The 23,233-nt window shown below is 46.2% G+C and overlaps 1 protein-coding gene across 3 annotated transcripts in view; it reads right to left on the reverse strand.

Moving 5' to 3' along the window:
• Positions 1 to 23,233, reverse strand: part of BACE2 (beta-secretase 2) — a 111,353-nt gene that overhangs the window by 25,239 nt on the left and 62,881 nt on the right. For 2 of the 3 annotated variants that reach the window (XM_015132851.3, XM_077995733.1), the window contains exons 3-7: positions 13,812 to 14,028; positions 10,061 to 10,189; positions 8,497 to 8,631; positions 5,901 to 6,002; positions 1,159 to 1,308 (exon numbers count right to left, since the gene is read on the reverse strand). In XM_015132851.3, coding sequence (XP_014988337.2) covers positions 1,159 to 1,308; positions 5,901 to 6,002; positions 8,497 to 8,631; positions 10,061 to 10,189; positions 13,812 to 14,028 — 733 coding nt within the window. The remainder of the gene's footprint in view (positions 1 to 1,158; positions 1,309 to 5,900; positions 6,003 to 8,496; positions 8,632 to 10,060; positions 10,190 to 13,811; positions 14,029 to 23,233) is intronic. The other variant, XM_015132852.3, reaches the window with a different exon arrangement.

Genomic DNA, 23,233 nt, shown 5'->3' on the forward strand with positions numbered 1-23,233 from the left:
TACAGGCTTGAGCCACTGCGCCCGGCCCTTTTTTTTTTTTTAATCATTATTATTTTGTCATCACTGTCACTCTTCCAGAAAGAATGAAAATATGAAATTGATGATCAAAAGAAAGAGCATAAAAGATTTAGAGCTCACATGTTTTTTAAACTAAAGGTTTGGGTATCAAATTACCATGATATTTGGATTCTCTTGGCTACACTGGAAACAGTTCTATAACAATTTTATTTTTAAATGTAAAGTTTTTGTTTGTTGTTGTTTTTAAGATGGAGTCTCACTCTGTCACCAGGCTGGAGTGCAGTGGTGTGATCTTGGCTCACTGAAACCTCCGCCTCCCAGGTTCAAGCGATTCTCCTGCCTCAGCCTCCCGAGTAGCTGGGATTACAGGCATGCACCATCATGCCCGGCTAATTTTTGTATTTTTAGTAGAGACGGAGTTTTGCCGTGTTGGCCAGGCTGGTCTCAAACTCCTGACCTCAGGTGATTTGCCTGCCTCGGCCTCCCAAAGTGCTGGGATTACAGGCATGAGCCACCATACCCAGCCTAGTTTTATTCTTTATACGTAAACAGGAAAAATATATAAGGGTGATGTGGTAGGTGTGATGAAAATGTCTCCAGGTCTTCCCTTTTCCTTGTAGCCACACCCTTGGCAATGTGGCTCCGTGGCTCCTCCCAGTGCGAGGGGTGTCTCTTCCCCCATCCTCGGAATCTGGGCTGGCCTTGGGCTTGTTTGGGTAGCACCATGGAAGAGACGATGGTCAGTCTTGGCTGATACTTCAGGAGCCCCTGTGTGGTTCTTTTCTGTCTCCCAGGTCCCTGTTACCACATGTGACTCAGGCGCTAGATGGAGAGAAACGCATGACTCCGTTCCTCCATCCACCTCACCACCAGATATGTGAGTGAGACCATCCTACACCAGCCTGGGCAGAGGCCAATCGGGGCCCAGCCAACCACCAGCTGAGCAGAGACACGTGAGTGAGCCCAGCCAAGGGACACCACCCTGCCTGGACTCAGGGACAGTAATGTGTGGCTGTCTTTTGTAGCATCATTGTGGTGACAGAGATCTAATACAGGTGTGACATCTAATACACGTGTCATGCATGGAGTGCTTTCACTTTTGCGTAATAAAAAGAGCGAAGCACAAATCCAAGTTTGTACCTGAGGCAGGATTGTGATACGGAATGACCTGCTGGAGTTCTCGTCTCTCAGGTAGATGGAGATTTTAGGGAAGTAAGACCAAGGTGTTTCCGAATTCGTCCAGCATGCCAGCTGGGACCCAGTCCAGAAGCCATCAGAGAATTCTGGAATCTAGACAAAACAAGATCACATGAGAAACCATGACTAGTCTGGCACGTCAACAGGAAACAGCTCCAGGCTCTCCTAGCCACCTCGCCAGATGCCCACAGGGATAAACAATGTTTAATTTGGACAGAACAGCAGGGACATTAGTCTCCTGGAAGAGTGACGGTGATGACAAAATAATAATGATTAAAATTGTCAAGACACACAAAGTACCTACTAGTGCTAGTATTAGGCACCCTTATAAGCCCTTTGCAGTAATAATTACTTCAATTCTCAACCAGTGTGATAGCATTATCCTCGAAACTTTACAGATGAGGCAACCAAAGCACTAGAGGTGAAGTAACTTGCCCAAGGTCACATAGCAAAGGGCAGAGGCCCTTTAGAAGACAGAAATCCTAATTGTGGCCCCCAAGGCCTTTCTGCTTATCACTTGCCCTCTGAATTCCATAAGCCCAGCAAGTTGCCTCCTGGTGCAGAGCCTAGTGTGGGCTCTCTGCTCTTTTGGGACATTTTTCTCCTCCTCCAGATCTCAGGTCAGATACCGCTTCATCCAGGAAGCCTTCCCTGGCTTCCTCTTGTAACACGAGAACACCACCATGCCCCTCTCCTTCCTGGCCTTTCTCCTTGTGGCAGTTAACAATTTACACTGATTGGCGTGATACACTTCGGTCTCCTGCACTAGAATCCAAGTCTTCTCAGGACAGAGATCTGCGGCCCGCCCCTGCTGCAGCCCTAACACCTTGCACACAGAAGAGACCTGGGAAATATTTGGGGGAAAAAAAATAAATGGCACCCAGGGACAAAAAGGTGGCCGGCAACACAGGACATCCACCTGCGCCTCTCACCAGGGAACTGGAAGGAAGGTAGCATCTGCCCATATCCACTAGTTGCTGAGTTGGCAAGTTAACGACACCTGCGTGACTTCACAGGCAGGATCCTGAGCAGTCCGCCCTGGGCCTGCCGGCTGCTGAGGAAGGACTGTGTCTGACGTGCCTATTGTAGCACATCCAGGGCAGGGTCCCGTGTGGGGCAGAGCAGGAGGAGGCCATGGCTGGAAGGAAGAAAGGCGAGAGCTGGACTGGAGGGCCAAGCAGGCGCTGGGAGGTGTGAGGTAGGGGTGCTGCAGAAGATGCTGCCGTGGAACCCGCCTGCTGGACACGGCTGCTGCTGCAGACAGACAGGAATGGAAGGTGAGGAGGGGAGAGAACCAGGGGCGCCACTGTGAAGGAATACCATGAGCGCATTTCATCTGCAGAGGGCTGAGCTCTGTGGCACATTGATGTGGTTCATGTGTCCAAGCGTACATGTGAGGCTCATGAGTCCTGAGTTCCCTGAGCTCCAGGGGATGGGCCTGGGCTAGACACACCTTCCAGAGGCACTGACAGGTGAGCAGGAGGTATTGATGAGGCTAAGGATGGGATCACATAGGAGGATGTACAGCAAGAACAGGGGTCTCAGGCCAGAAAAAGAGGCTCCACGAGGAGGGGCACAGGGACAGGGCGAGTCCAAGGAGGAGGGAGAAGGGTCTTCTAGAAGCCAAAGGGATAGTTAGAACAGAAGATGGGAAAATGGGACAGAACATCGCCAAGACCAGAACTGAAAAAACACACGGGTGCCCCTGGATGCATCTGCTGATGCCCACACACTGAATATCGGGGGTGGCACGTGCTACGTAACCATGCGCACTGCAGACACCTGCCCTCCTCACCAGGGCATGCAGGTGGGGAGAAAGCTCCCTGTGGTTGGCTCCTCCATCCCACGTTCTCCACTCAGACCATTTGTGAATGATCTGTGTAATTTCTTTTTTTTTTTTTTTTTTTGAGACGGAGTCTCACGCTGTTGCCCAGGCTGGAGTGCAGTGGCGCGATCTCGGCTCACTGCAAGCTCCGCCTCCTGGGTTCACGCCATTCTCCTGCCTCAGCCTCCTGAGTAGCTAGGACTACAGGCGCCCGCCACCGCGCCCGGCTAATTTTTTGTATTTTTAGTAGAGACAGGGTTTCACTGTGGTCTCGATCTCCTGACCTTGTGATCCGCCCGCCTCGGCCTCCCAAAGTGGATCTGTGTAATTTCTAATGCTGGCATTAATGTATCTTTGCTTTGTAAAAAAGCGGAGTCTACTAAAGATGCACGTCACAGGGAGAGCCCCTTCTCAGACACGCTCATGAGAGGTGGGATGGTCATTTTGCTGGATTCGGCGAAGAGCTTCGGTGGCCAGGTCTGCAGCAGGGCATGGGGCACAGAGCTCAGATGACAGTGCCATGGCCAGCTCCAACAGCAGGTGGACAATGAGGCTCCAAGGGGCCCAGTAACTGGCCTGGGTAGCTCACCTCAGATTTGGATGTGGGACTTACTGTCCCCAGAGCCATTGTCCTTAACCAAAAGTCTGGCAGCCTCCCCGGGGGTGAAGCCACGTGTCCTTGGGGGCCAGTTTCGACCCTCAGATCACACAGTTTTAAAGTCAGAAGTCATCTTAAAGTGGGTATTATTTTGCGTCTGGATTTCCTCCTTGGAGAAGCACTGGGCCTGAGCCACGTGGGCACTGCAGCAGGGTCCGAACAAGCCCAGGTCTCCATGCCTCTGCATGGGCTGCACCTTGCACAATACTCCCCGCTTCAGGTTCATTTCTAAATACAGAACTCCAAACCCTTAATTTCTAGAATCCCATCTGAACAATCCATGCCAGGAGACAGAGCTCCACACTTCTATTGTCTTTCACTCTCTGAAGCCAGCCCTCCCCTTAACCAGAAGGAAACTCAAGCCAAGAGGGTTGGCTTACCCGGACCTGGTAGATAAGAAAAATAAACACAACTTTGGTCCAGAGACAGTAAGACAGACACACAATGCACCCTTGTTATGCTTTCCCTGCCCAAGACAAACAACCTTCCCATGTTTCTCCCTCCTGACGCAGGGACCGAATGAAATCAGAGGATAATTTTAGACAAGGCAAACAAATGTTGTCTCCTTCCTTCCACCTCGTGGTTTTCGGCTCAGCACATGCCACAATGAGCTTGGGAGTGTGAGCGCCCCGCAGCCCCGCCACCCCGCCTCTCACGGCATAGGCTTGCTGGATTTTCACACTGCACTTCAAACACGTCCTTGGGATGGTGGTCAGACTTTTCCATTCAGGATATGAAGTTGGAAGGTACTCACGTTAATCCTGCTGAGGGCATTTTTACTATTTAAGAAATGAGGGTATCACTCCTTATTTTAAGTAGGGTCTGATTTTCAGCAAGCGTTCTAAAGTTAAGGCACTAAAAATGTTACCTGCCACTTTCGCTGATTCAGCAGATAGTGGGAAAGATGGAGACTCTGCCGTGGCTTCAGCTGCAGCTGTGCCAGGCGGCTGGTCGCCCTGAGACCTGCTGCTTCAAAAAGGGCCCATGTCCTTTCCTGCTTATTCCCCCTGTGTCGTTTCATCAGCGAGCCGCTCTTCCCGAAGCAGTCACAGGTGTTTGAAGTCTGGGTTCAGGACAACCCAAAGCCCTCTCCTGCTTGTCATGTTTCTGCTATGAGCTGTAACAAGGCAACCACCATACATGCTCCTATCGGCCACTCTCTGAACTCAGTCATCACAGCAGAGTAGCAGGACAATCAGCCCCACGCCAGGGCCACAGTGTTTGTGCAGGAAACACTTTCTGACTATCTCACAAGGAAGGCCCTGAGTGGACAGATGCTATGAGAACACTCAGGAAGCCAAAGGTCCCATTCATCTCTCATCTAAACAAATAGCAGCAGAGCTGTGGTTGCATGTTAAATGGAAGCTCCAAGTGTCTACTCAACACCAAGCATTTGACCCAAACCTCACAACCACCCCTCAGTTGAGAATACGGAGGCTCTCAGAGGGCACAAAACCCCTCCCCAGACATCCAGCTAGAAGTGGCAAAAACTAGACTAAATTTAATTCTATTTCATCCCCAAAGCTGTGCTGTATCCAATGTTTATTGCCCTGAACTGACTGGAAAGTTGGGGTCACACCAGGAATACCATCAGCCAGGTCCCAAAAAGGCATGTTGTCCACAATAGTAATTTTAATTGTATTTCAGAGCATGGCCATAAACTAATGATTAGATTGGCTGATTGATCTTTGTCTTCCATGAAAAAACGATATTCTTCTACACAAACAGAAGTTAAGATAACCAGTGCGGGGATGAAGGCCAAAAAGGAGTAAAATTTTTGGTTTATATGTTTTGTTTTAAAGGCTATAAATGTAACAGTTATATTACCAAGTATTGTTTTCACAGATTAAAAAAATACTATACCAACAGAACTATTATTTGAAATACTAGAGGGCACTGCACATTCAGATCCAAGTCCTCTGAGGTTCACGAAGGTATTATTTGCTAACATCAAAGAAGCGGATTGTGAAATTAACAAGTAATAGTTGAAACAAAACCCTTCAAAATATAAAGATTTTAAACACATATAAAATATATTTACATATTACACCTATATGATTACATATAAAATATGCAAATACACAATATGAAAATTTGAAACGCATGGTGCAATAGTTCAGAGACACTCAGAACACGCAGTGCTGCTCAGCAGGTGATTGTAACTCAGCGACTCGGGGACCCGTGAGTGTCCCGAGGACTCACCAGAGATGCGCGGGCCACAGCTTCCACCACTGCATCGAACACCTTCTGGGGCAGGCGCAGCAGCGTGGTACCACTGTCCACGATGGCCTTGTCCGCGTTATACTTGAACCAGGAGAGAAAGGGGAAGGTGCATGAGTGACGGTGGCGCTCCCCGCCCCGCGTGGCTCCAGCCACCATCACCGTCTGTCTGTTACACACAAATCCAGGCAGCCACGCCACTCGTCAAGGACTGTAGTTCATTCATATTCTCAGAACTGGGGAACCAGGTGTCTTCCAGCCCAACATGCTCACTTCGGAGACAAGGAAATGGGCCCAGGAAAGGGAGGGGATGTGGCCCAAATTAGCAAATCAATAGCCCTCCTTGGGATGGCTTTTGGGGAGCTCTTTCCTTACTCAGAGCTGCCCAACTTCCTTCACTGAGGACCCCCACTCCTGCCCCAGGGCAGAGGGAAGACCTATTTGTCTTTTGAGGCTGAAATATATTAAAAGCCACTTGTATAAACAGTACACAAATCAACTCTCTATGACCTCACTAATGAAGAGAAGAAGGGGGGACAATTTTTCAACAGACATCCCATATTTGCATCGGTAACAACCAGAGCCCAGAGCCACACTGTATCATAGACTGAGACACACATAGGCACTGCCAGCCCTGTCCCCACCTGCAACATTCTTCATGTGGCAGAGGGAAGAGAATGGAGGCCAGTGGCCAACACCAGATGAGCCACCCCAACCTCTACAGGCACAGCTGCGTGGGCAAGTCTACCCAGGGATGGAATGAGTCCTGGGCAACTTGATCTTCCTGCCTTAAGGCAAATCCATGAGTCACACAACCAATACACCACTCGGGTCAAAAGGAAATAAGGGAGGAGGGGTTCAGAATTTTAAGAAAATGAAATATAACAATGTATTAGTATTCTTCACAAATATTAAATTATTTTCAGTGTAAAAACAAACAATTTAAAATATAGCTTAGCTTATTCATAACATTTTCATGTTTTTAATAGGTAAGTAAAGTGAATATTTAAAAGTCCTGTAGCAAACTGAAATGTTGCACTAAGATGTCCTGGGTTTTGTTGTTTGTTCTTTAGGGGGGTGGGTGCATATGGGGTGGGCAGGAAAGAACCTAGAATCTAAGAATCGCATCTCCAAATATAGGCTTTTCCTCTCTAATACACATACACACACACACACACAGACACACACACACACATACACACACACAGACACACACACACACACACACAGGTTTTGTCTTTTGTTTTACATTCGGACATTTGATTCTACCACTAGGTTCTTAGCTGACAAATAAATGCCTCTTGTCAATAAACACAGATTTGCAATGGAAGGGACAATCATTTTTATAATCTTTAGTTTCTCAGAGGTGTCAGGCCTCTGAGCCCAAGCTACGCCATTGCCATCGTATCCCCTGTGACCTGCACGTATATGTCCAGATGGCCCGAAGCAAGTGAAGAATCACAAAAGAAGTAAAAATGGCAGTTCCTGCCTTAACTGATGACATTCCACCACAAAAGAACTGAAAATGGCCTGTTCCTGCCTTAACTGATGACGTTACCTCGTGAAATTCCTTCTCCTGGCACATCCTGGCTCAACAGCTCCCCCACTGAGCACCTTGTGACCACCACCCAGGCCAGCCAGAGAAAAACCCCCTTTGATAGTAATTTTCCACTACCTACCCAAATCTTATAAAATGGCCCCACCCCTATCTCCCTTCACTGACTCTCTTTTCGGACTCAGCCCGCCTGCACCCAGGTGAAATAAAAGCCTTGTTGCTCACACAAAGCCTGTTTGGTGGTCTCTTCACACGGACGTGCGTGACAAGAGGTACCTGCATATATGAGAATCGATGTTGGCATGTGACGGGTAATATGAACAGAAGTGCTAACAGGTTAGAATGTAATGAAATGCCCATGGTTTTTATAAAGCATTCTAAAAGTGCTATAGAAGACTGAGGCTCTCGTAAGTCATAATCATAATGTCATAATGTGTTACGAACAAGCCAAAACGCAGTGAGAGGGCATGAACATGGATCCTAAGAGGTTTGGTGTCAGAGCTCTGCATGTGGCCACTTTAGCACTACCGAGCCACACACATCTTTACAGCATGACTGTTTTTTAGGGAGAATTGGGTACTCCGGGGGCCAGGCTAGCTGTGAATGGAGGATAAAAAGCTGATGATCATTTTTTGTTTCATTTTGCTTATTTTTCGTCCTTCCCTGTCCTACACTGATGAAAAATCTACTTATTTCAACCTCTTAAACTGAGCTTAGGGACCATCAGTCCAAGATGAATGTATGGTGGAAGGTGTAGCTCAGATAGTCTTCTTCACTCACCATTTAATGCTAATTTTGTCCTATGAAGCTAAGTGATTGGGAGGATGCAATATTTGTGGTGGGGAGGGAGGACAATTAATTGATTTCAACTTACTGTACAGCAAGGCCCTGCATCTTTTCATGTAATTAGCCTTTATCTTACAAGGTAATGTACCTTCTATTGGCATCTACGGGTTCCAGCTGGCATATTTAAGTGACCCAGGCACACACAGAAAGACACAACAGAGACCATAGCATGAATACCTCTCTGCAGTCCAGATTAAGGCTTTGGCCTCCAATTTCCAGTTTCAGAATTTCTATCTGGTAGTACCACTCCTCCTTAATAGGGGTATACCAGATGTCTCCTTTATACAAACTTGGTTCAATTCCACCCAGGACCTGGGACAGAAAATATTTACAGGTATAAGAGAAAAAATACACAGACATATCAACAGGTTACACAGAGAAGCATGCACTTGTAAAGAGAAACTTGACTGCAATGAGGGCTTCTACTTTGTGATGATGTCATGAAACAAGTATCAATGCTTAAAAAATAAACAAGGAGCTGGACGCAGTGGCTCATGCCTGTAATCCCAGCACTTTGGGAGGCTGAGGCGGGCAGATCATGAAGTCAGGAGTTCGAGAACAGCCTGGCTGGCATGGTGAAACCCCGTCTCTACTAAAATTACAAAAATTAGCTGGGCGTGGTAGCAGGCACCTGTAGTCCCAGCTACTCAGGAGGCTGAGGCAGGAGAATCGCTTGAACCAGGAGGCGGAGCTTGCAGTGAGCTGAGATCGCGCCACTGCACTCCAGCCTAGGCACTACAGCAAGACTCCATCTCAAAAACAGTAATAATAATAAAATAAATAAATAAATAAAATAAAATAAACATGGAATGTTATGGGTCCATGTCTGCAAAAGTCAGATGGTATTAGGCCCTCGTCTAATCAAGATGCTTTGGGGGTTTCTTTTATCCAAAGAAAGTATATACAAGTTTAGCTTTACAATATTGAGATTTCTCCTTCAAAGAAATGCAATAAGACAGTTAACCACACTGACTGACAATTATTTAGTTTCTTGCAGGTCAGACAACAGAAGAACAAGCGCTTCCCTGATCAAAGCTTCATTTTGCAAAATCATAAAACATTTCCTCATAAATCCTATGCTATCCTCTGCCTGGAAATGGTAGCAAATGAAAGTAGCTGAGGACCAGGGACGCAGAGCCTGCCCCTCATAGTCAGACAGCAATGGGACTGGCAGCACCCCCTTCTAGTGCATTCTTCCTGTCTCCTACTACTTTTGACGTCTGGGTGCAGGGCGCTGGAGGAAAGCTCAGGCTCCAGCACCTCCGTAGTGCTGACGGCCTTGGTTCTGTTTCAGTAGCAAACACTTGTGCTGTGGTACGCGTGTGCCTGTGTATGTGTTGAGAGAGAGAGAAAGGATCTACGAGGGTCCCTGTTTCCCTGCCAAATTTATGAACTCTCCTTTGCCCTCCTACCCAAAGTCAGGTCCACTCACCACACCCCCACCGCTCCTCACTTGCCCCTCCCCCACCCACAGAAAGCAGTGCCCTTCCAAGGATGGTAAAGAAAAGTTTTAAAGGAATCTGGAGAAGCAATGAGAATCATCCTTCCAGATGGCAGGATGACATAAAGGATTGTCTAATTTTAGCCATTTTTAAAAAGATCGACAACAAGGATGATGAAAGTTTTACAGTACCGACGCACACCTACATGCCTAATATTTCTGCTCAGGTGTTTAATAAAACAGAAAAAAGAGCCCATCCATCTGTGATTTTTCGCCCCTTTAAGACTGAAAGATACCCACAAGACTACCTCCGTTGGTCCCAGATCCAGCAACGGGCAACCCGGCTCCACACATCTGCATGGAGAAAACGTTGGGGATGTTTGCTTGTGTCACCAGGGAGTCAAAGAAGGTCTCCAGGGAACTTGATGGCTGCGGGAGGGCGACAGAGAGGGACACCTGCTTAGGACTCACAGTGTAGACATGGGTCACCCAATGTAGATGCCACGCACCACAGACAACATTCCTGGTGTTTATTCCTGGTGTTTTTCATGGTTCAACAATACACCAGCTTGTGATCGGGTCTAGGAATTCAGAAAGCCCCAACAGAGCTTCCCACTGGTTGGTATTTTTCCTTTGGGTACGGCTCTGTTGTACAAATAAGATCGTATTTCTGGAAGCCATTCGACGCAGGCACATCTATCATCATGACTGCCTTGTGAGGGGGTGTGAGAAGCCGTGGAACTGGGTTACCGTGGCAGGTGGTGGATCCTAATCTTAGGCATTTGAGAGTAAGGAGAGAAGAGTTTCTCTAGGAGCTGCCATGGCTGCAGACATTTTTGTTCGCCTGTCAGCCGCAGCTGTCCACCATGCAAATGAGAGGTGGTTGACCAGGGAGCACAGTATCTCCCGGACCCCAGAGCCTGGGGAGAGGCTTAGCTCTGCCAGATGAACTCTGGCGGGAAAGAAGCAGGAAAGGCATAAATCTATACTCCAGAAGCATAAAAGGCTTCTTATTCCCTGAGGCCAGATTTCAGAAGCCCTCATGTGCTCTGTGTCTCCCTCACATCCAGCAAGACATACAGAGGATGCCCTCATTTCTCCAGAGAGACTCAAAGGGAAGTGGGGAGGTCTGCAAACAGCTGTGAGGTGTGGGTGTGCCAGGGCTGCTGGCGGTCATGGAGGAAGTCAGTGATAGACCCGAGTTTAGATTTTGGCTTTGACAACTGGGAGACACTGGAGTTGGTGACCCTGAGTTGTTAGTTTTTGATGAAAACGTAATTAACTATAGTAGCGCAGATGCTATAGGCATCCCCTGGGTGCCTATGGTCATTCACAGGAATGATTATTTACTATCTGTGAAAATTAAAACTGTGATTCCAGAGGGAGTGAGAGGGGGACTCCACCATGGAACAGACACAGATCTTCCCATTGGTTTAATCCATTTGTGTTTGACCTCCTACTTGTTTCATCTCAGCTTCTGCAGAATTCCGAGGCAGAATCCAGCACAATTTCCACATGCAATCTCTGTCAGAACACTTGTGGGTGTTTGGGTCAACCAGTGAGACAAAATCACCTCTTGGGATAACAGGGTGGGCCTGGGGGTGCCCCCAGCTGGTGTTCTACCTACCTTCTCGAGAGGCAGTAAAGCAAAGCAAACACGAAGGGGAGACCGGCTCTGCCACTTGCCAGCCAAGTGACTTGTTCCTTTGCTTCCTTCCCTGTGAAACGGGGATAAGGGCAGCTACCTGGAGCCGCTCTGGGGCTTAAATGGGCCAATACTTATAAAGCACTGAGAACTGCACCTGGCACACAGTGAAGGAGCTGCAATCATTGTGTCAAGTCCTTCACTAGGGCTGTGCCTTGGGATTCCCCTAGGAACTTAAAAGCATCCAGGTGCCCACAACTAACCCTGAGAGAACCTGATTCAGTGGGGCCCAGGAAGCTGCAGTTTTAGAAGTCCCGTAGGTGTTCCTGATACAGCCTTGACAGGAAGCCCCTGGAATGGACCAGGGGCCACCTCACAACCTGAGCACTGCAGAGTGCTCAGCGCACCTGCCTCAGAGACGCCTGGGGCAGTCCGCCCAGCCCACCCTGCAGGCCCTGTTCCCAGCCACACTCTGCTTCCTATGAGTCCTGTTGTTTCTCCTCAAACCCTGGAAATGGGAAGCCAATTGTCAGTAATCTTGGAATTTCACAAATGAAAAGATAAAATGTCTCACAGTGAGTCGGGAGGTCTGAGCAAACCCCGAAGGGGTCTGTTCTCACTGAAGCTTTACATATTATTAATTCCAGGCAATTTAGGTTTCCTCTATCATCTTCGGAACAATTCACATAAAACCAGTCATACACATCTTTCATTTCCAAACAGTCACATACAGATAAAACATTTTGAAAATGTGTTTAGGAATGCAAGTTTCCATCCATCCACAATTCCCTATGATACAGAGGACAAAAGGGTTCATGAGCCAGCCCTGGCTCTGCAGACAGTGAGAAGCTCCATGTTCTGACTTCAAAGGGGCAACAGCTCACTGACCCTCAATCCCCACATCTTGAAAATGAGGAGAATAAGGCCAGGCGCGGTGGCTCATGCCATAATCCCAACACCTTGAGAGGCTGACGTGAATGGATCACTTGAGCCCAGGAGTTTGAGACCAGCCTGGCCAACATAGTGAAACCTCGTCTCTACCAAAAATACAAAAGGCGTTAGCCAGGCATGGTGGCGTGTGCCTGCGGTCCCAGCTACTTGGGAGGCTGAGGTGCAAGAATCACTTGAACCCGGGAGCCAGAGGTTGCAGTGAGCTGAGATTACACTGCTGCACTCCAGCCTGGGAAATAGAGTGAGACTCTCTCTCAAAAAAATAAAAAAAGTAAAAAGAAAAAGAAAAAAATAAAACGGGAGAATATGACCTTACAAAGTATGCCTCACAGGGGAGTCATGAGCACTGAGTGACCCACATCTTATCTTGGATCTTCTCAGCCTAGGGCCTAATAGGCTCTCAGTAATTGTGATTCTGTCTCCTTGTGGGGGCCAAGGGTTATAAAATTCCTCTTGCTCTCACCACCCCATCCCCATCTGCTCATAAACTTGAGCTGGAACTATGGGAAGATTATCCTCCCGGGACAGTGGGGGCGTGTTGCTCTAGCAGTCACTTCTGTTTCCTTCCACATGTAGCTCTGGTTCCAAGCCTAATGCTAAGCAAGGTGAGGCCAGGCCGTGGTGCCCAGTTACGGGGCCAGGAGAGCTGGTCTCCTTCTGCGGTTCTCGATGCATGCAAACCCGTGTGGACTCCAGGAGCCCAGCACACACCCCCGGTGTCTACTCCCGCCTGCCTTCGGCAATGCCTCCAGGTGGAAATTCCCCGGCCTGCCTCCCTCCTCCTGCATACAGACATTATTTCCTTTGGGTAGGCCCCAAGTACAAATATTTGGGGAACATCCAATTCTGTCTTTCCCCATTTGGGGAGGCTCTGGTGATGGTGAGAGCAGGGCTCCACAATTCCTCCGGGGCTCCCCACCACTGGGAAGGGCTGGCTATCCCTAGGGCATGCCTTCAGGCTGCCCATATTCCCTGCTGGGTGTTGGGTGTCTCCTTGGAGGTGTCCCCTGCAGAGCCAGGAAAACAGGCCACATCCCAGTCTGGCTGAGGGCACCATCCCCTGCCTGCGTTCCAGGGCTGCCCGCAGGCTCCTGCTTCACGCAAACGTATGAATTTAATAAATGTGTTTTCTTTTAATCCTACCTTAGTAAAACCTCCTAAACACACATCACGATCTACATGATTCAAATTCTGTTAACATTTTAAACTATAAAACGAAAATAAAACAAAAAGTTAATGCTATTAGTCTGTCTTACAGGAAGGTTCCAAGAATCATGCTGTTTACCTTCAATTTAAAAAATGCTTGGAAATATAATAGTGTGAATACTGGTCTGTTTCCACCACATGGTTCTCACTGTCTCCAAGGATAGCTCAAGACTCGTGTGTCAGCCCTTTAATGATTTTCAGAATCTCATCCTATTATTTGATTTCCTTAAATCCATGGATTAGCCTTACCTTGGCAAGTGTGGCATAAGCTAGGCCAAGTATTCCATTCCATTTAATCCCAGGCAAAAAGAAATTCTCTGATTCAAAAATAGTGGCAATGTTGACAAGAAAAGAACTATTGAAGCCTTTGGGGATGGTGACGAGGTCTTCCCCAACGAAGCCCGTCCAGCTTCCTTGTGTGTACTTCACAGTGACGTCAAAGCCCTTGGAGCGGTATGTGCTAGACCTGGAGAAAGAAAAGAAAAGCCTATTGTATTCATTTTATTTTATTATTATTTTATTTATTTATTTATTTATTTATTTATTTATTTATTTATTTATGAGATGGAGTCTTGCTGTGTCCTCCAGGCTGAAGTGCAGTGGTGCGATCTCTGCTCACTGCAACCTCCGCCTCCCGGGTTCAAGCGATTCTCCTGCCTCAGCCTCCTGAGTAGCTGGGAATACAGGCACATATCACCATGCCCAGCTAATTTTTGTAATTTTAGTAGAGACGGGGTTTCACCCTGTTGGCCAGGATGGTCTCGATCTCTTGACCTTGTGATCTGCCTGCCTTGGCCTCCCATAAGTGCTAGATTACAGGCGTGAGCCACTACGCCTGGCTAAGCCCATTGTATTCTCTTACGTATCCATGTTCCCGAGCCACAAAGATAAGGTTGCCATGTCCAAGACAGCTATCCTAAACACAGAAAGTCTACTGTAAGCCTGTAAGCCATTCTTCATCATGAACAGCATCAACGTTCACAAAGCGACAGCTTCCCCCAAAAACATAATCGCTAATATTTGGTAGCAGTGTTGTCCATGTTATGTGGAAGGGGCGCACTGGTGTAAACATGTGGCTTTTGAGTTTAATTTTTCCCTATACCCAAGTTAAACCCTATAAGTCAGGTGCTTTGCTTGGCCACTGTAGCCTTTGAAGGACACAACCCAATCTGGGCACCTGCCTGGCCCTCCGGCTTTGCAGGGCTGCTGCACTGCTGCTCTGTGACATGGGTAGGTGCTGGCACCCTGGAGGGAGGCTCCACCAGCCTGCGCCAGCAGCGGCTGGGGTTCATGTTCACACATACAACTCATGTGACAAATAATGACCAAGTCCTACCTGCTGAAACCCACGTCCTTCATGTCACAGGCCCTTCTCAAGGTTCTCCCCCAATGTCCCAAAGCTGATTATACTCACACCAAAATATGGGCAGTGACGCTAATGGCATGCCAGAACATGAATCACTGTGACATGACCCTGAGCCTGACACTCACGTGGCCCTGGGGGTGAGAGCTACTGACGCAGAACAACACTCACAAGATCAGAGAAAAGTCCTGCCTGCTCAGTTTAGGCTGCAGTGAGGGGAGACAATGCATGCGGGAATGGTGGTTACGGGGAATGAGAGCCACCCGGGGAACAAAGCAGGCAAGGGGACCTCAAGTGACCCAGCAGTCGGAGAGAACTCTTGGATTCGGCCATGTTTGCATGAGACCTGAATGAAGACAGTGAGACCTGGGGCTCTCTGGGGGCAGCGCATTGTGGAGATAGGACAGCAGGTGTCGAGGCCCTGGGGTGTCCCACCCTGCAAGGTCATTCCTACGCCCATTTGAGTTTGAAAACTGCTGGAATATAGGACGGAACCTGAGAAACATCTCTAGGCAAATGTCTGTGAACTCAAACCACGCTCCTCCTAAGAAAATGATCACCATCCTAAGCTAAATATCAAATCACCCTGAAGCGATCCTGCTCACCTGCAGGCTTGATTTCACTCTGTTTTAATAATCAGTCTGCGAACATTAACACATGTTAATAAGTCTTTGTCGTGGGATTACATGAACTAGCGCAGTCTTGCTTAAGGTCAGTAAAGAAGTTCGGAGATGACATGATCATTCATTCATTCATTCATTCATTCATTCATTCATTCATTCATTTATTATTTCTTTTAAAGATAAGGTCTTGCTCTGTCATCCAGGCTGGAGTGCCATAGCACAATCATGGCTCACTGCAGCCTTGAACTCTTGGACTCAGGAGATCCTCCCGCCTCTGCCTACTGAGTAACTGGCACTAGAGGTGCACACCAACAAGCCCGGCTAATATTTTTCTTTCTTTTTTTTGCAGAGACGAGGTCTCATTATGTTGCCCAAGTTGGTCTCAAACTCCTGGGCTCAAGCAATCCTCCTGCCTTAGCCTCCCAAAGTGCTGGGATTCCAGGCATGAGCCACCATATCTGGCCTTTAATTCATTAATTCATTCTTGGTATATCTAATAAGTGTTAAAAATATTAACTATCTTTAATTCAGTAACTGCACTTCTGAGACTCTGACCCTAAGGAGACACCCAGGAAGCAGACAGAGGTTCATGTGCCAAGATGGTCATGATGTTTTATGCATAACAGCAAACAGCTGGAAACCATCCAAATGCTCAGTAACAAGGAAACAGTTCAGTAAATTACAGCATATCCATATGATGCACTATTATGTGCCAAAGAAAAAAATGTTTCTTTTTCTAAGAAATTTTAAATGATGTAGAGAAAAAGTTAAAAGAAAAATACGTCAAAGAGACAGAATCTCCTTCAAAACTATTTATTACACTCAAATATTAACAGTGGCTAGCTGAGGTGGCAGGATTGGGGGTGGGGGGACTCCTATTCTTGTGGTTAGGTACCTCCACATTTTTTGCATATATAAGTTTTATAATCAGGAAAAATGTGATTTTACGAAGGTCTAGCAAACAGATTTTGGGGAAACAGCTGATTGTAACTTCAAAATGGGGTACAGAATCTAAAGATGGTTTGATTTTAACATTTGCCTACTGTCTTGGTTCACTCCACCATGATCATAAAGTATAAGAGGCATTCAGTGAATGTTTTCTGTGCGCAAATCTCCCAACAATGGGCAGGCACAGAAACAGAAAAGTGACCACAAAGGGACCTTAGAGCACTAAGGGATCCATCAGAAATTACCCAGGTAACGTGCAGTCAGGTCTTTGAAAAAGGGTATCTGAAGATTGGTGGAATGCCAAGCTTTAGTGCCAATATAAATTCAGATGTGCCTGCCACATGAGGGGATGCACACGTTTATGTTGAATAGCAATAAAAATACTAAATTATTCAGTCCATTTTGACAATTTGGGTTCATTCCTCAAGTTCAGAAATACACTAAGACTATCTTGAAATGCTTGGAGAATACGATCTAGTACAGAGGTTGGCAATTTTTTTCCATAAAGAAACAAATAATAGATGTTTTAGGTTTGTAGGCCATAGGATCTCTGTGATAACTACCCAGCTCTCAAACGTAATGTGGAAGCGGCCACAATGTGTAAGTAAACTTGCATGGCTGTGTTCTGATAAAACTTTATTTCCTAAAACAGGCAGCAGGTCATATTTGGCTCATGGGCTAGCCTTTGCCAACCCCTGGTGTATTAGTCCGTTTTTACACTGCTGATAAACGCATACCCAAGACTGGGTGGGTAATTTATAAAGGAAAAGAAGTTAAATGGGCTCACAATTCTATGTGGCTGGGGAGTCCTCACAATCATGGTAGAAGGTGAAAGGCACGTCTTACATGGCGAAGGGAAGAGAGAAATGAAAGCCAACTGAAAGGGGTTTCCCCTTATCAAACCATCAGATCTTGTGAGACTTATTCACTACCATGAGACAGCGTACGGGCAAAGACCACCCCCTTGATTCAATTATCTCCCACGGGGTCCTTCCCACAATACATGATAATTATGGGAGCTACAATTCAAGATGAGATTTGAGTGGGGTCACAGCCAAACCATACCTCCCGGCATGGTAGAATAACTAACTGTTTGTTGTTGTTGTTGTTGTTGTTGTTGAGATGGAGTCTCACTATGTCACCCAGGCTGGAGTGCAATGGTGCCATCTTGGCTCACTGCAACCTCCGCCCCCTGGATTCAAGCAATTCTCCTGCCCCAGCCTCCCTAATAGCTGGGATTACAGGCACATGCCACTATGCCCAACTAATTTTTGTATTTTTAGTAGATATAAGGTTTCACCATGTTGGTCAGGCTGGTCTCAAACTCCTGAACTCAGGTGATCCACCTGCTTCAGCCTCCCACAGTGCTGGGATTACAGGTGTGAGGCACCTTGCCTGGCCCTGGTAGAGTAATTGTATCTTTCCTAAACAGTTTAAAGTGCTATGACTTCCTTTTGAAAAATTTAGTTTTACTCTGTCCAGGCTATAGAAAACTCCATAGAATTTGTAGTGTTAGTAAGAACCTGAACCAGCCGGCATATCTATTTAGTGTATCTTCTCTGGTTTCCTGCCCAGGCTGCTGGTCCCCTTAGAGGGAGTACTCTGGATATTTTGGTGTCATTTCCAGAGAGACAAGAGGCAGCTGGAGTTATACTGCCTGGGTTCAAATATGAGTTCAATACTTTATTAGCTGTGTGACCCAGGGCCAAGTTATTTACTCTCTTTATGCCTCAGTTTCCTCAACTAAAAAATGGCGATAATATAATACCATCCCTCATGAAGTTAATTACACAGATTAAAAGAGTTAATACTGTAAAGCATGTAGAACAAAAGCTTGGAACACAGGAGATATGCCACAAAATAGCTGCTATTATTATAATTATCTAATCATTTGCTACCTTTCTTCAGTCTATGAGTTATTATTAGAAAATTCAAGTCTGTTAGGCCATGTTTGCACTGCTATAAAGGAACACTTAAGGCTGAATAATTCATAAAGAAAAGAGGTATGATTTTAGCTTATGGTTCTGCAGGCTGTGCACAAAGCATGGTGCTGGCATCTGCTTCTGGTGAGGCCTCAGGAAGCTTCCACTCAAGGTAGAGGGCAAAGGCAGACACAGTACATCACATGGTGAGAGCTGGGGCAAGAGAGAGAGGAGGAGGTGCGCGGCTCCTTTAAACAACCAGCTCTCATGTGAACTAAAGGAGCGAGAACTCACTCATTGCCTTGATGAGGGCAACAAGTCATTCATGAGGCATCTGCCCCCTTGACCCAAACGCCTCCCCTGAGGCCCCAGGTCCAACACTGAGAATCATATTTCAACGTGAGATTTGCACCCAAAGCAAATCATCAGGATTTTCTGTTTGTTTGTTTCTGGAAAAAGCTCCTATAGAGCTACTCTTACTGAATCTAATGCTGCCTCATTCTAAAGTCCAAACACCCCATGGAAAGGAGCCAATGTGTGTGGGGTGACTTGGCTAAGGAGGTCAAGGAGAGGTGGTGACGCTTCAAGCTCTTGTGCAACCGGTGTCTAAAAGGCAAGAGTTCCTCTCTGCCCTGCACTAGCTCTGTCCAACAGAACCTCCTGTGATGACAGAAATATTCTGTCTACGCTGCCCAATAAGCTGGCCAGCTTGTGACTAATGAACACTTGAAATGTGATTATAGTGCAACTGAAAGACTTAACTTCTATTTTATTTAACATTCATTAAAATAGCCACATGTGACTTGTGCCTAGCCTTGAAGAAAGCACAGTCCAAGATAATGTTAAAAAAAAAAAAAAAAGGTAATTCTCGGTTCATATTCATATTCTCTGGGTTCCTTGAACTAAACCTCTGAGTAAAACCCCACAGAAGAATCACAAGTGACTCTAGGGGTTATTAGTAGCATAGAGTTTCCAGCACTTTAAATAAAAAATACGTCTTCATCTTCATTTTCTAGCACCCCACCTCTTGGGACTAAAATACTTTGGCTCTCAATTGCTCTGCACAATAATTAAATGCATGGAGCAAGAAACCTGGATGGGCTTCTCCTTGGCAATGTCCATTCCGGGTGCTCAGAAACAGCAATCAATCAGGGATGTGGGAGGCCAGGAAAAAGCCCGCTCACAGTAAAATAAACACTTTGAACCAAACTCAGAAGATGTTCTACCTCTGATAAGAGTGCTCAGGGAATGCAGGATTAAAAAGTGAAATCAACTGAACTGAGGGGAAAAGAGCTGCAGAACATTTTACTATTTCAAAAGAAACCTGCTGTTGTTTGCAGAGAACACGAAAAGAGAAGGTGGATGTGGAGAATTCTAGAGTTCAATCCTTGGGTCAGTTCTGGTTCTCCTAAGCCACTTGACCCAGGAAATGCTGAGTCTCCTAAAGAACTCTGCTCAGGACCTCCCTGGGGCTCTCAGGGTCAGAAATCTACCAGTGGGCTTACTGTCCTGGCCCAGGTTACCAGATGCCCCTCTTAATCTTCTGTGATTCTGGAAGTCACCAGACCTGAATGCATGAGACCCTGAGGTTCAGGGTCAGCTCAGCCTGCTCAGCCTGGTGTTTCATCAACATCCTCAATAATGTTAAATGCTCACAGGCTCCAAAATGGCAAGTGCCCTTCTATCAGGCAAATGATGGACACGCTTGAGAAATGATCTCAATAATCAGGTAAAAATATCTGTCCTCATTCAACGGAAAGCCATTTGATCTGTATCCAGTTTAGCCTTCTAAAAGAAGTCCCTAATTCCACTTACAAGCATTAGTTGAGGAAAATACATTGGTCTCTTGCTCTGTGAGCTTCACCCCGGATATAGTACAGAAGTAAGGAGACATTTTAATGGAAATATACTTAATTTCCTGAATAGATTCATGGAGGGTCAAGGGATGAGTATACTGGATCACTTTTCAAGCCAGCTAGCTGGAGGTGAGATTTTATTGGCTAAAAAAGATGTACATTTAAAAAATGCATGATCTTTTCTTTTCTTCTTTTTTGCTCTATAGTAACTCACTGGAACATTCACCACCATGAAAAGATGGATTCTGATAAAGACGAGCTCACAAATGACTAATGGTAGCCTGACATCTCATTCCATAAATCAAAGAGATCTTGTCAAAGAACCCCACGCCAAAACTCCAATTACTGTAACATGTTTCAGGAAGCATTAGACCTGAATATCCAAAGACAGGACGTGAATCAGAGGCGGACAAACCCAACCAGAACCTTATTATAACTAAGAGAGATCAGAAGCACAAGCAAATACAGACACATCACAGGGCAGAGAGCTGCAGCTCAGAAAAGAAACCTTTGTCAAAAATTGAGAAGGCAAAAGGATGGTCTCTTGGCTCCCATCAAATACAATGGTTGAAAGTATAACTTAGGCCAACTCTAAAGTTAGATGAAAACATTAGACAAATTAATTATACATAACTGACATTGAAAGAAAATATTCATGTCTTTCAATCATAAAGCATATCAACCATAATAAAACATGTAAAAAGCAGATAAAAGGAAACAAGGTTAATATCAATCTAAGAAAGTATTTAACTTGCGAAGCAAGCATGGTAGCAGGGATGTAGTTGAAGGAACAGAACTCACCTCAAACTCAGAAGTGAGATGCATCATCTCTGATTCAGCCAAGAAGAAACCTTACAGTTCTGCTGAAGAATGGTCTCTCGAAAAGAAAGGCGGTACCAGGGTAGAGACCCAAAAGGTGAGCAATGTGTTATACGTAATAAGTCAGTCTCTGCAGTACTCGCGAATAAGGAAGGTACGCTGAATTTGAATGGTGGAAGTGGCAATGGGGTGAAACCGACCATTGAGGGGCTTTCCCTAGACACTGGTATGTTCTGTTATTTCTCTTTTTATTTACCCACAAAAGGAGAAACAGATCAGGACCTTGAGTGGTCAGAATGGTGGCAAGGAATCCTGAATTATCTTGTGAGATTAGCAGGAGGGAAGGCTTAGTCATCAAAGGAGTTCTGGATGATCCCAGGAGTTTTCATATTCATCAAATGCATACGGACTACAGATGCCCAAAGGATGAAAAACAGGAACCATCTGCCATTTGAATGCAAACCTGGTGATGGGTACAAAATCCACCTGAATACACCAAACAGGGCTAGCAGGTAAGTAAGACAGATGTGTCCCATGGTAGCCTGAAAGAGAACCACAGCTCAACCAAACACTGAACACAGTTGAAGGGAGCCGAGAAAGATGCTGGGCTGTCTACGGTTGATGAAATATTGCACATAGTCTTCATGATGTGGAGTATTATTTACCCTTGAAGGTTTCAACAATTGCATCTGCATAGCGAAAGGATGTGTGGATTGAGAAGCATACTTTGACCTTGATGGACTCTGGCTATGAGCAGCTGCCACAGAACTGCTATTTACCTGCCATGAAAAAAGTAGCCATCCATAGGGCTTGACTTGCATGGTTCCCTTTAAATCTGGAAAGTAATTATCCATATCACCCTAACCTTGACTTTACTGTGCTTTACTGTTTTCTACTGTATCTTGCATCTACAGATGATGAGAGAAAAACCTATCCTAAGGGGAAAAGAACTGCTAAATGAGAAAATGCAAGCTCCACGTGTGTTGGTTCTGCCCCTATGTGCTGAGCCCCAGTCAGGGGGAAATGTGGAAAACGTGCCACACAGACTAGAGCCCTGCAGTGGAAACAATACAGGGCTGGGACCATCAGGGACCATTCAGATAAGTGGTTCTCAGAGAGGAAGGTCCTGTCCCCTAGGGTAAGTTTTGGAAACTCTAGGGGTGTATTTGATAAGCATGCTGGTTATCCTGGAATGTGAAGGATGGTCATGCAAAATGAAGCATTGTTCCCATCCCACACCACTTTCCAAAGTTGCTCTGGGCATCTGCATGGGTGAAATCTGCTGGATCATCTGAGCACAGAATGCACCTCCCATTCATATGTGCACAAAACCTTTTCTACATAGGTTTAGTATATATTGCATATTCGCTACTATGGAAATCCAGGGAAGCTGATTCTCTTTCTGTTCGTTTTACTTGGAACTTTCCTAAGATTATTTTCCATTTTGGAAAATCATATCAGCAACTGATAGAGTTTGGATATCTGTCCCCTCCAATTCTCATGTTGAAATTTGATCCCCAGTATAGGAAGTGGGGCCTGGTGGAAAGTGTTTAGGTGCTGAGGTCAGATCTCTCAAGAATGGCTTTGTGCCTTGCCCATAATAATGACTGAGGTCTCACTCTGTTAGCTCCAGGGAGGGCTGATTGATTGTTTAAAAAAAAAGCCTGGCACGTCCTTCCCCTACCCTTGCTTCCTCTCTCCCATGTGATCTCTGCACACTGGCTCTGCTTCGCTTTCCACCATGACTAGAAGCAGCATGAGATCCTGACGCCATGCTTCCTGTACAGCCTGCAGAACCATGAGGCAAATAAACCTTTGTTCTTTGTAAATTACCCAGCCTTGGGTATTCTTTTATAGTAGCGCAACAGACTAAGACAGCAAACTGAGCAGCTTGGGGTGGGTGAGTCTAAGTCAGCCTGCCTTGATCAGTCTACACTGGGTGTACATGTCCACAGTGATGTTAACTCACCTCCAGCATCCACCTATTGCATGATCTCCTAGCACCACGGAGCCAGGGTGTTCATGCATTGAGGTTCTGATTACCTGGTTATACATTACTTCCCTTGTATTCCCCCCACATTACGTCAGGGCACTTTGAGCGGTGTATGTAGATAAGTCATATGACTTTTGCAGTCACTTC

This window comes from Macaca mulatta, chromosome 3 (assembly GCF_049350105.2).
Source record: "Macaca mulatta isolate MMU2019108-1 chromosome 3, T2T-MMU8v2.0, whole genome shotgun sequence".
Lineage (NCBI taxonomy): Eukaryota > Metazoa > Chordata > Mammalia > Primates > Cercopithecidae > Macaca > Macaca mulatta.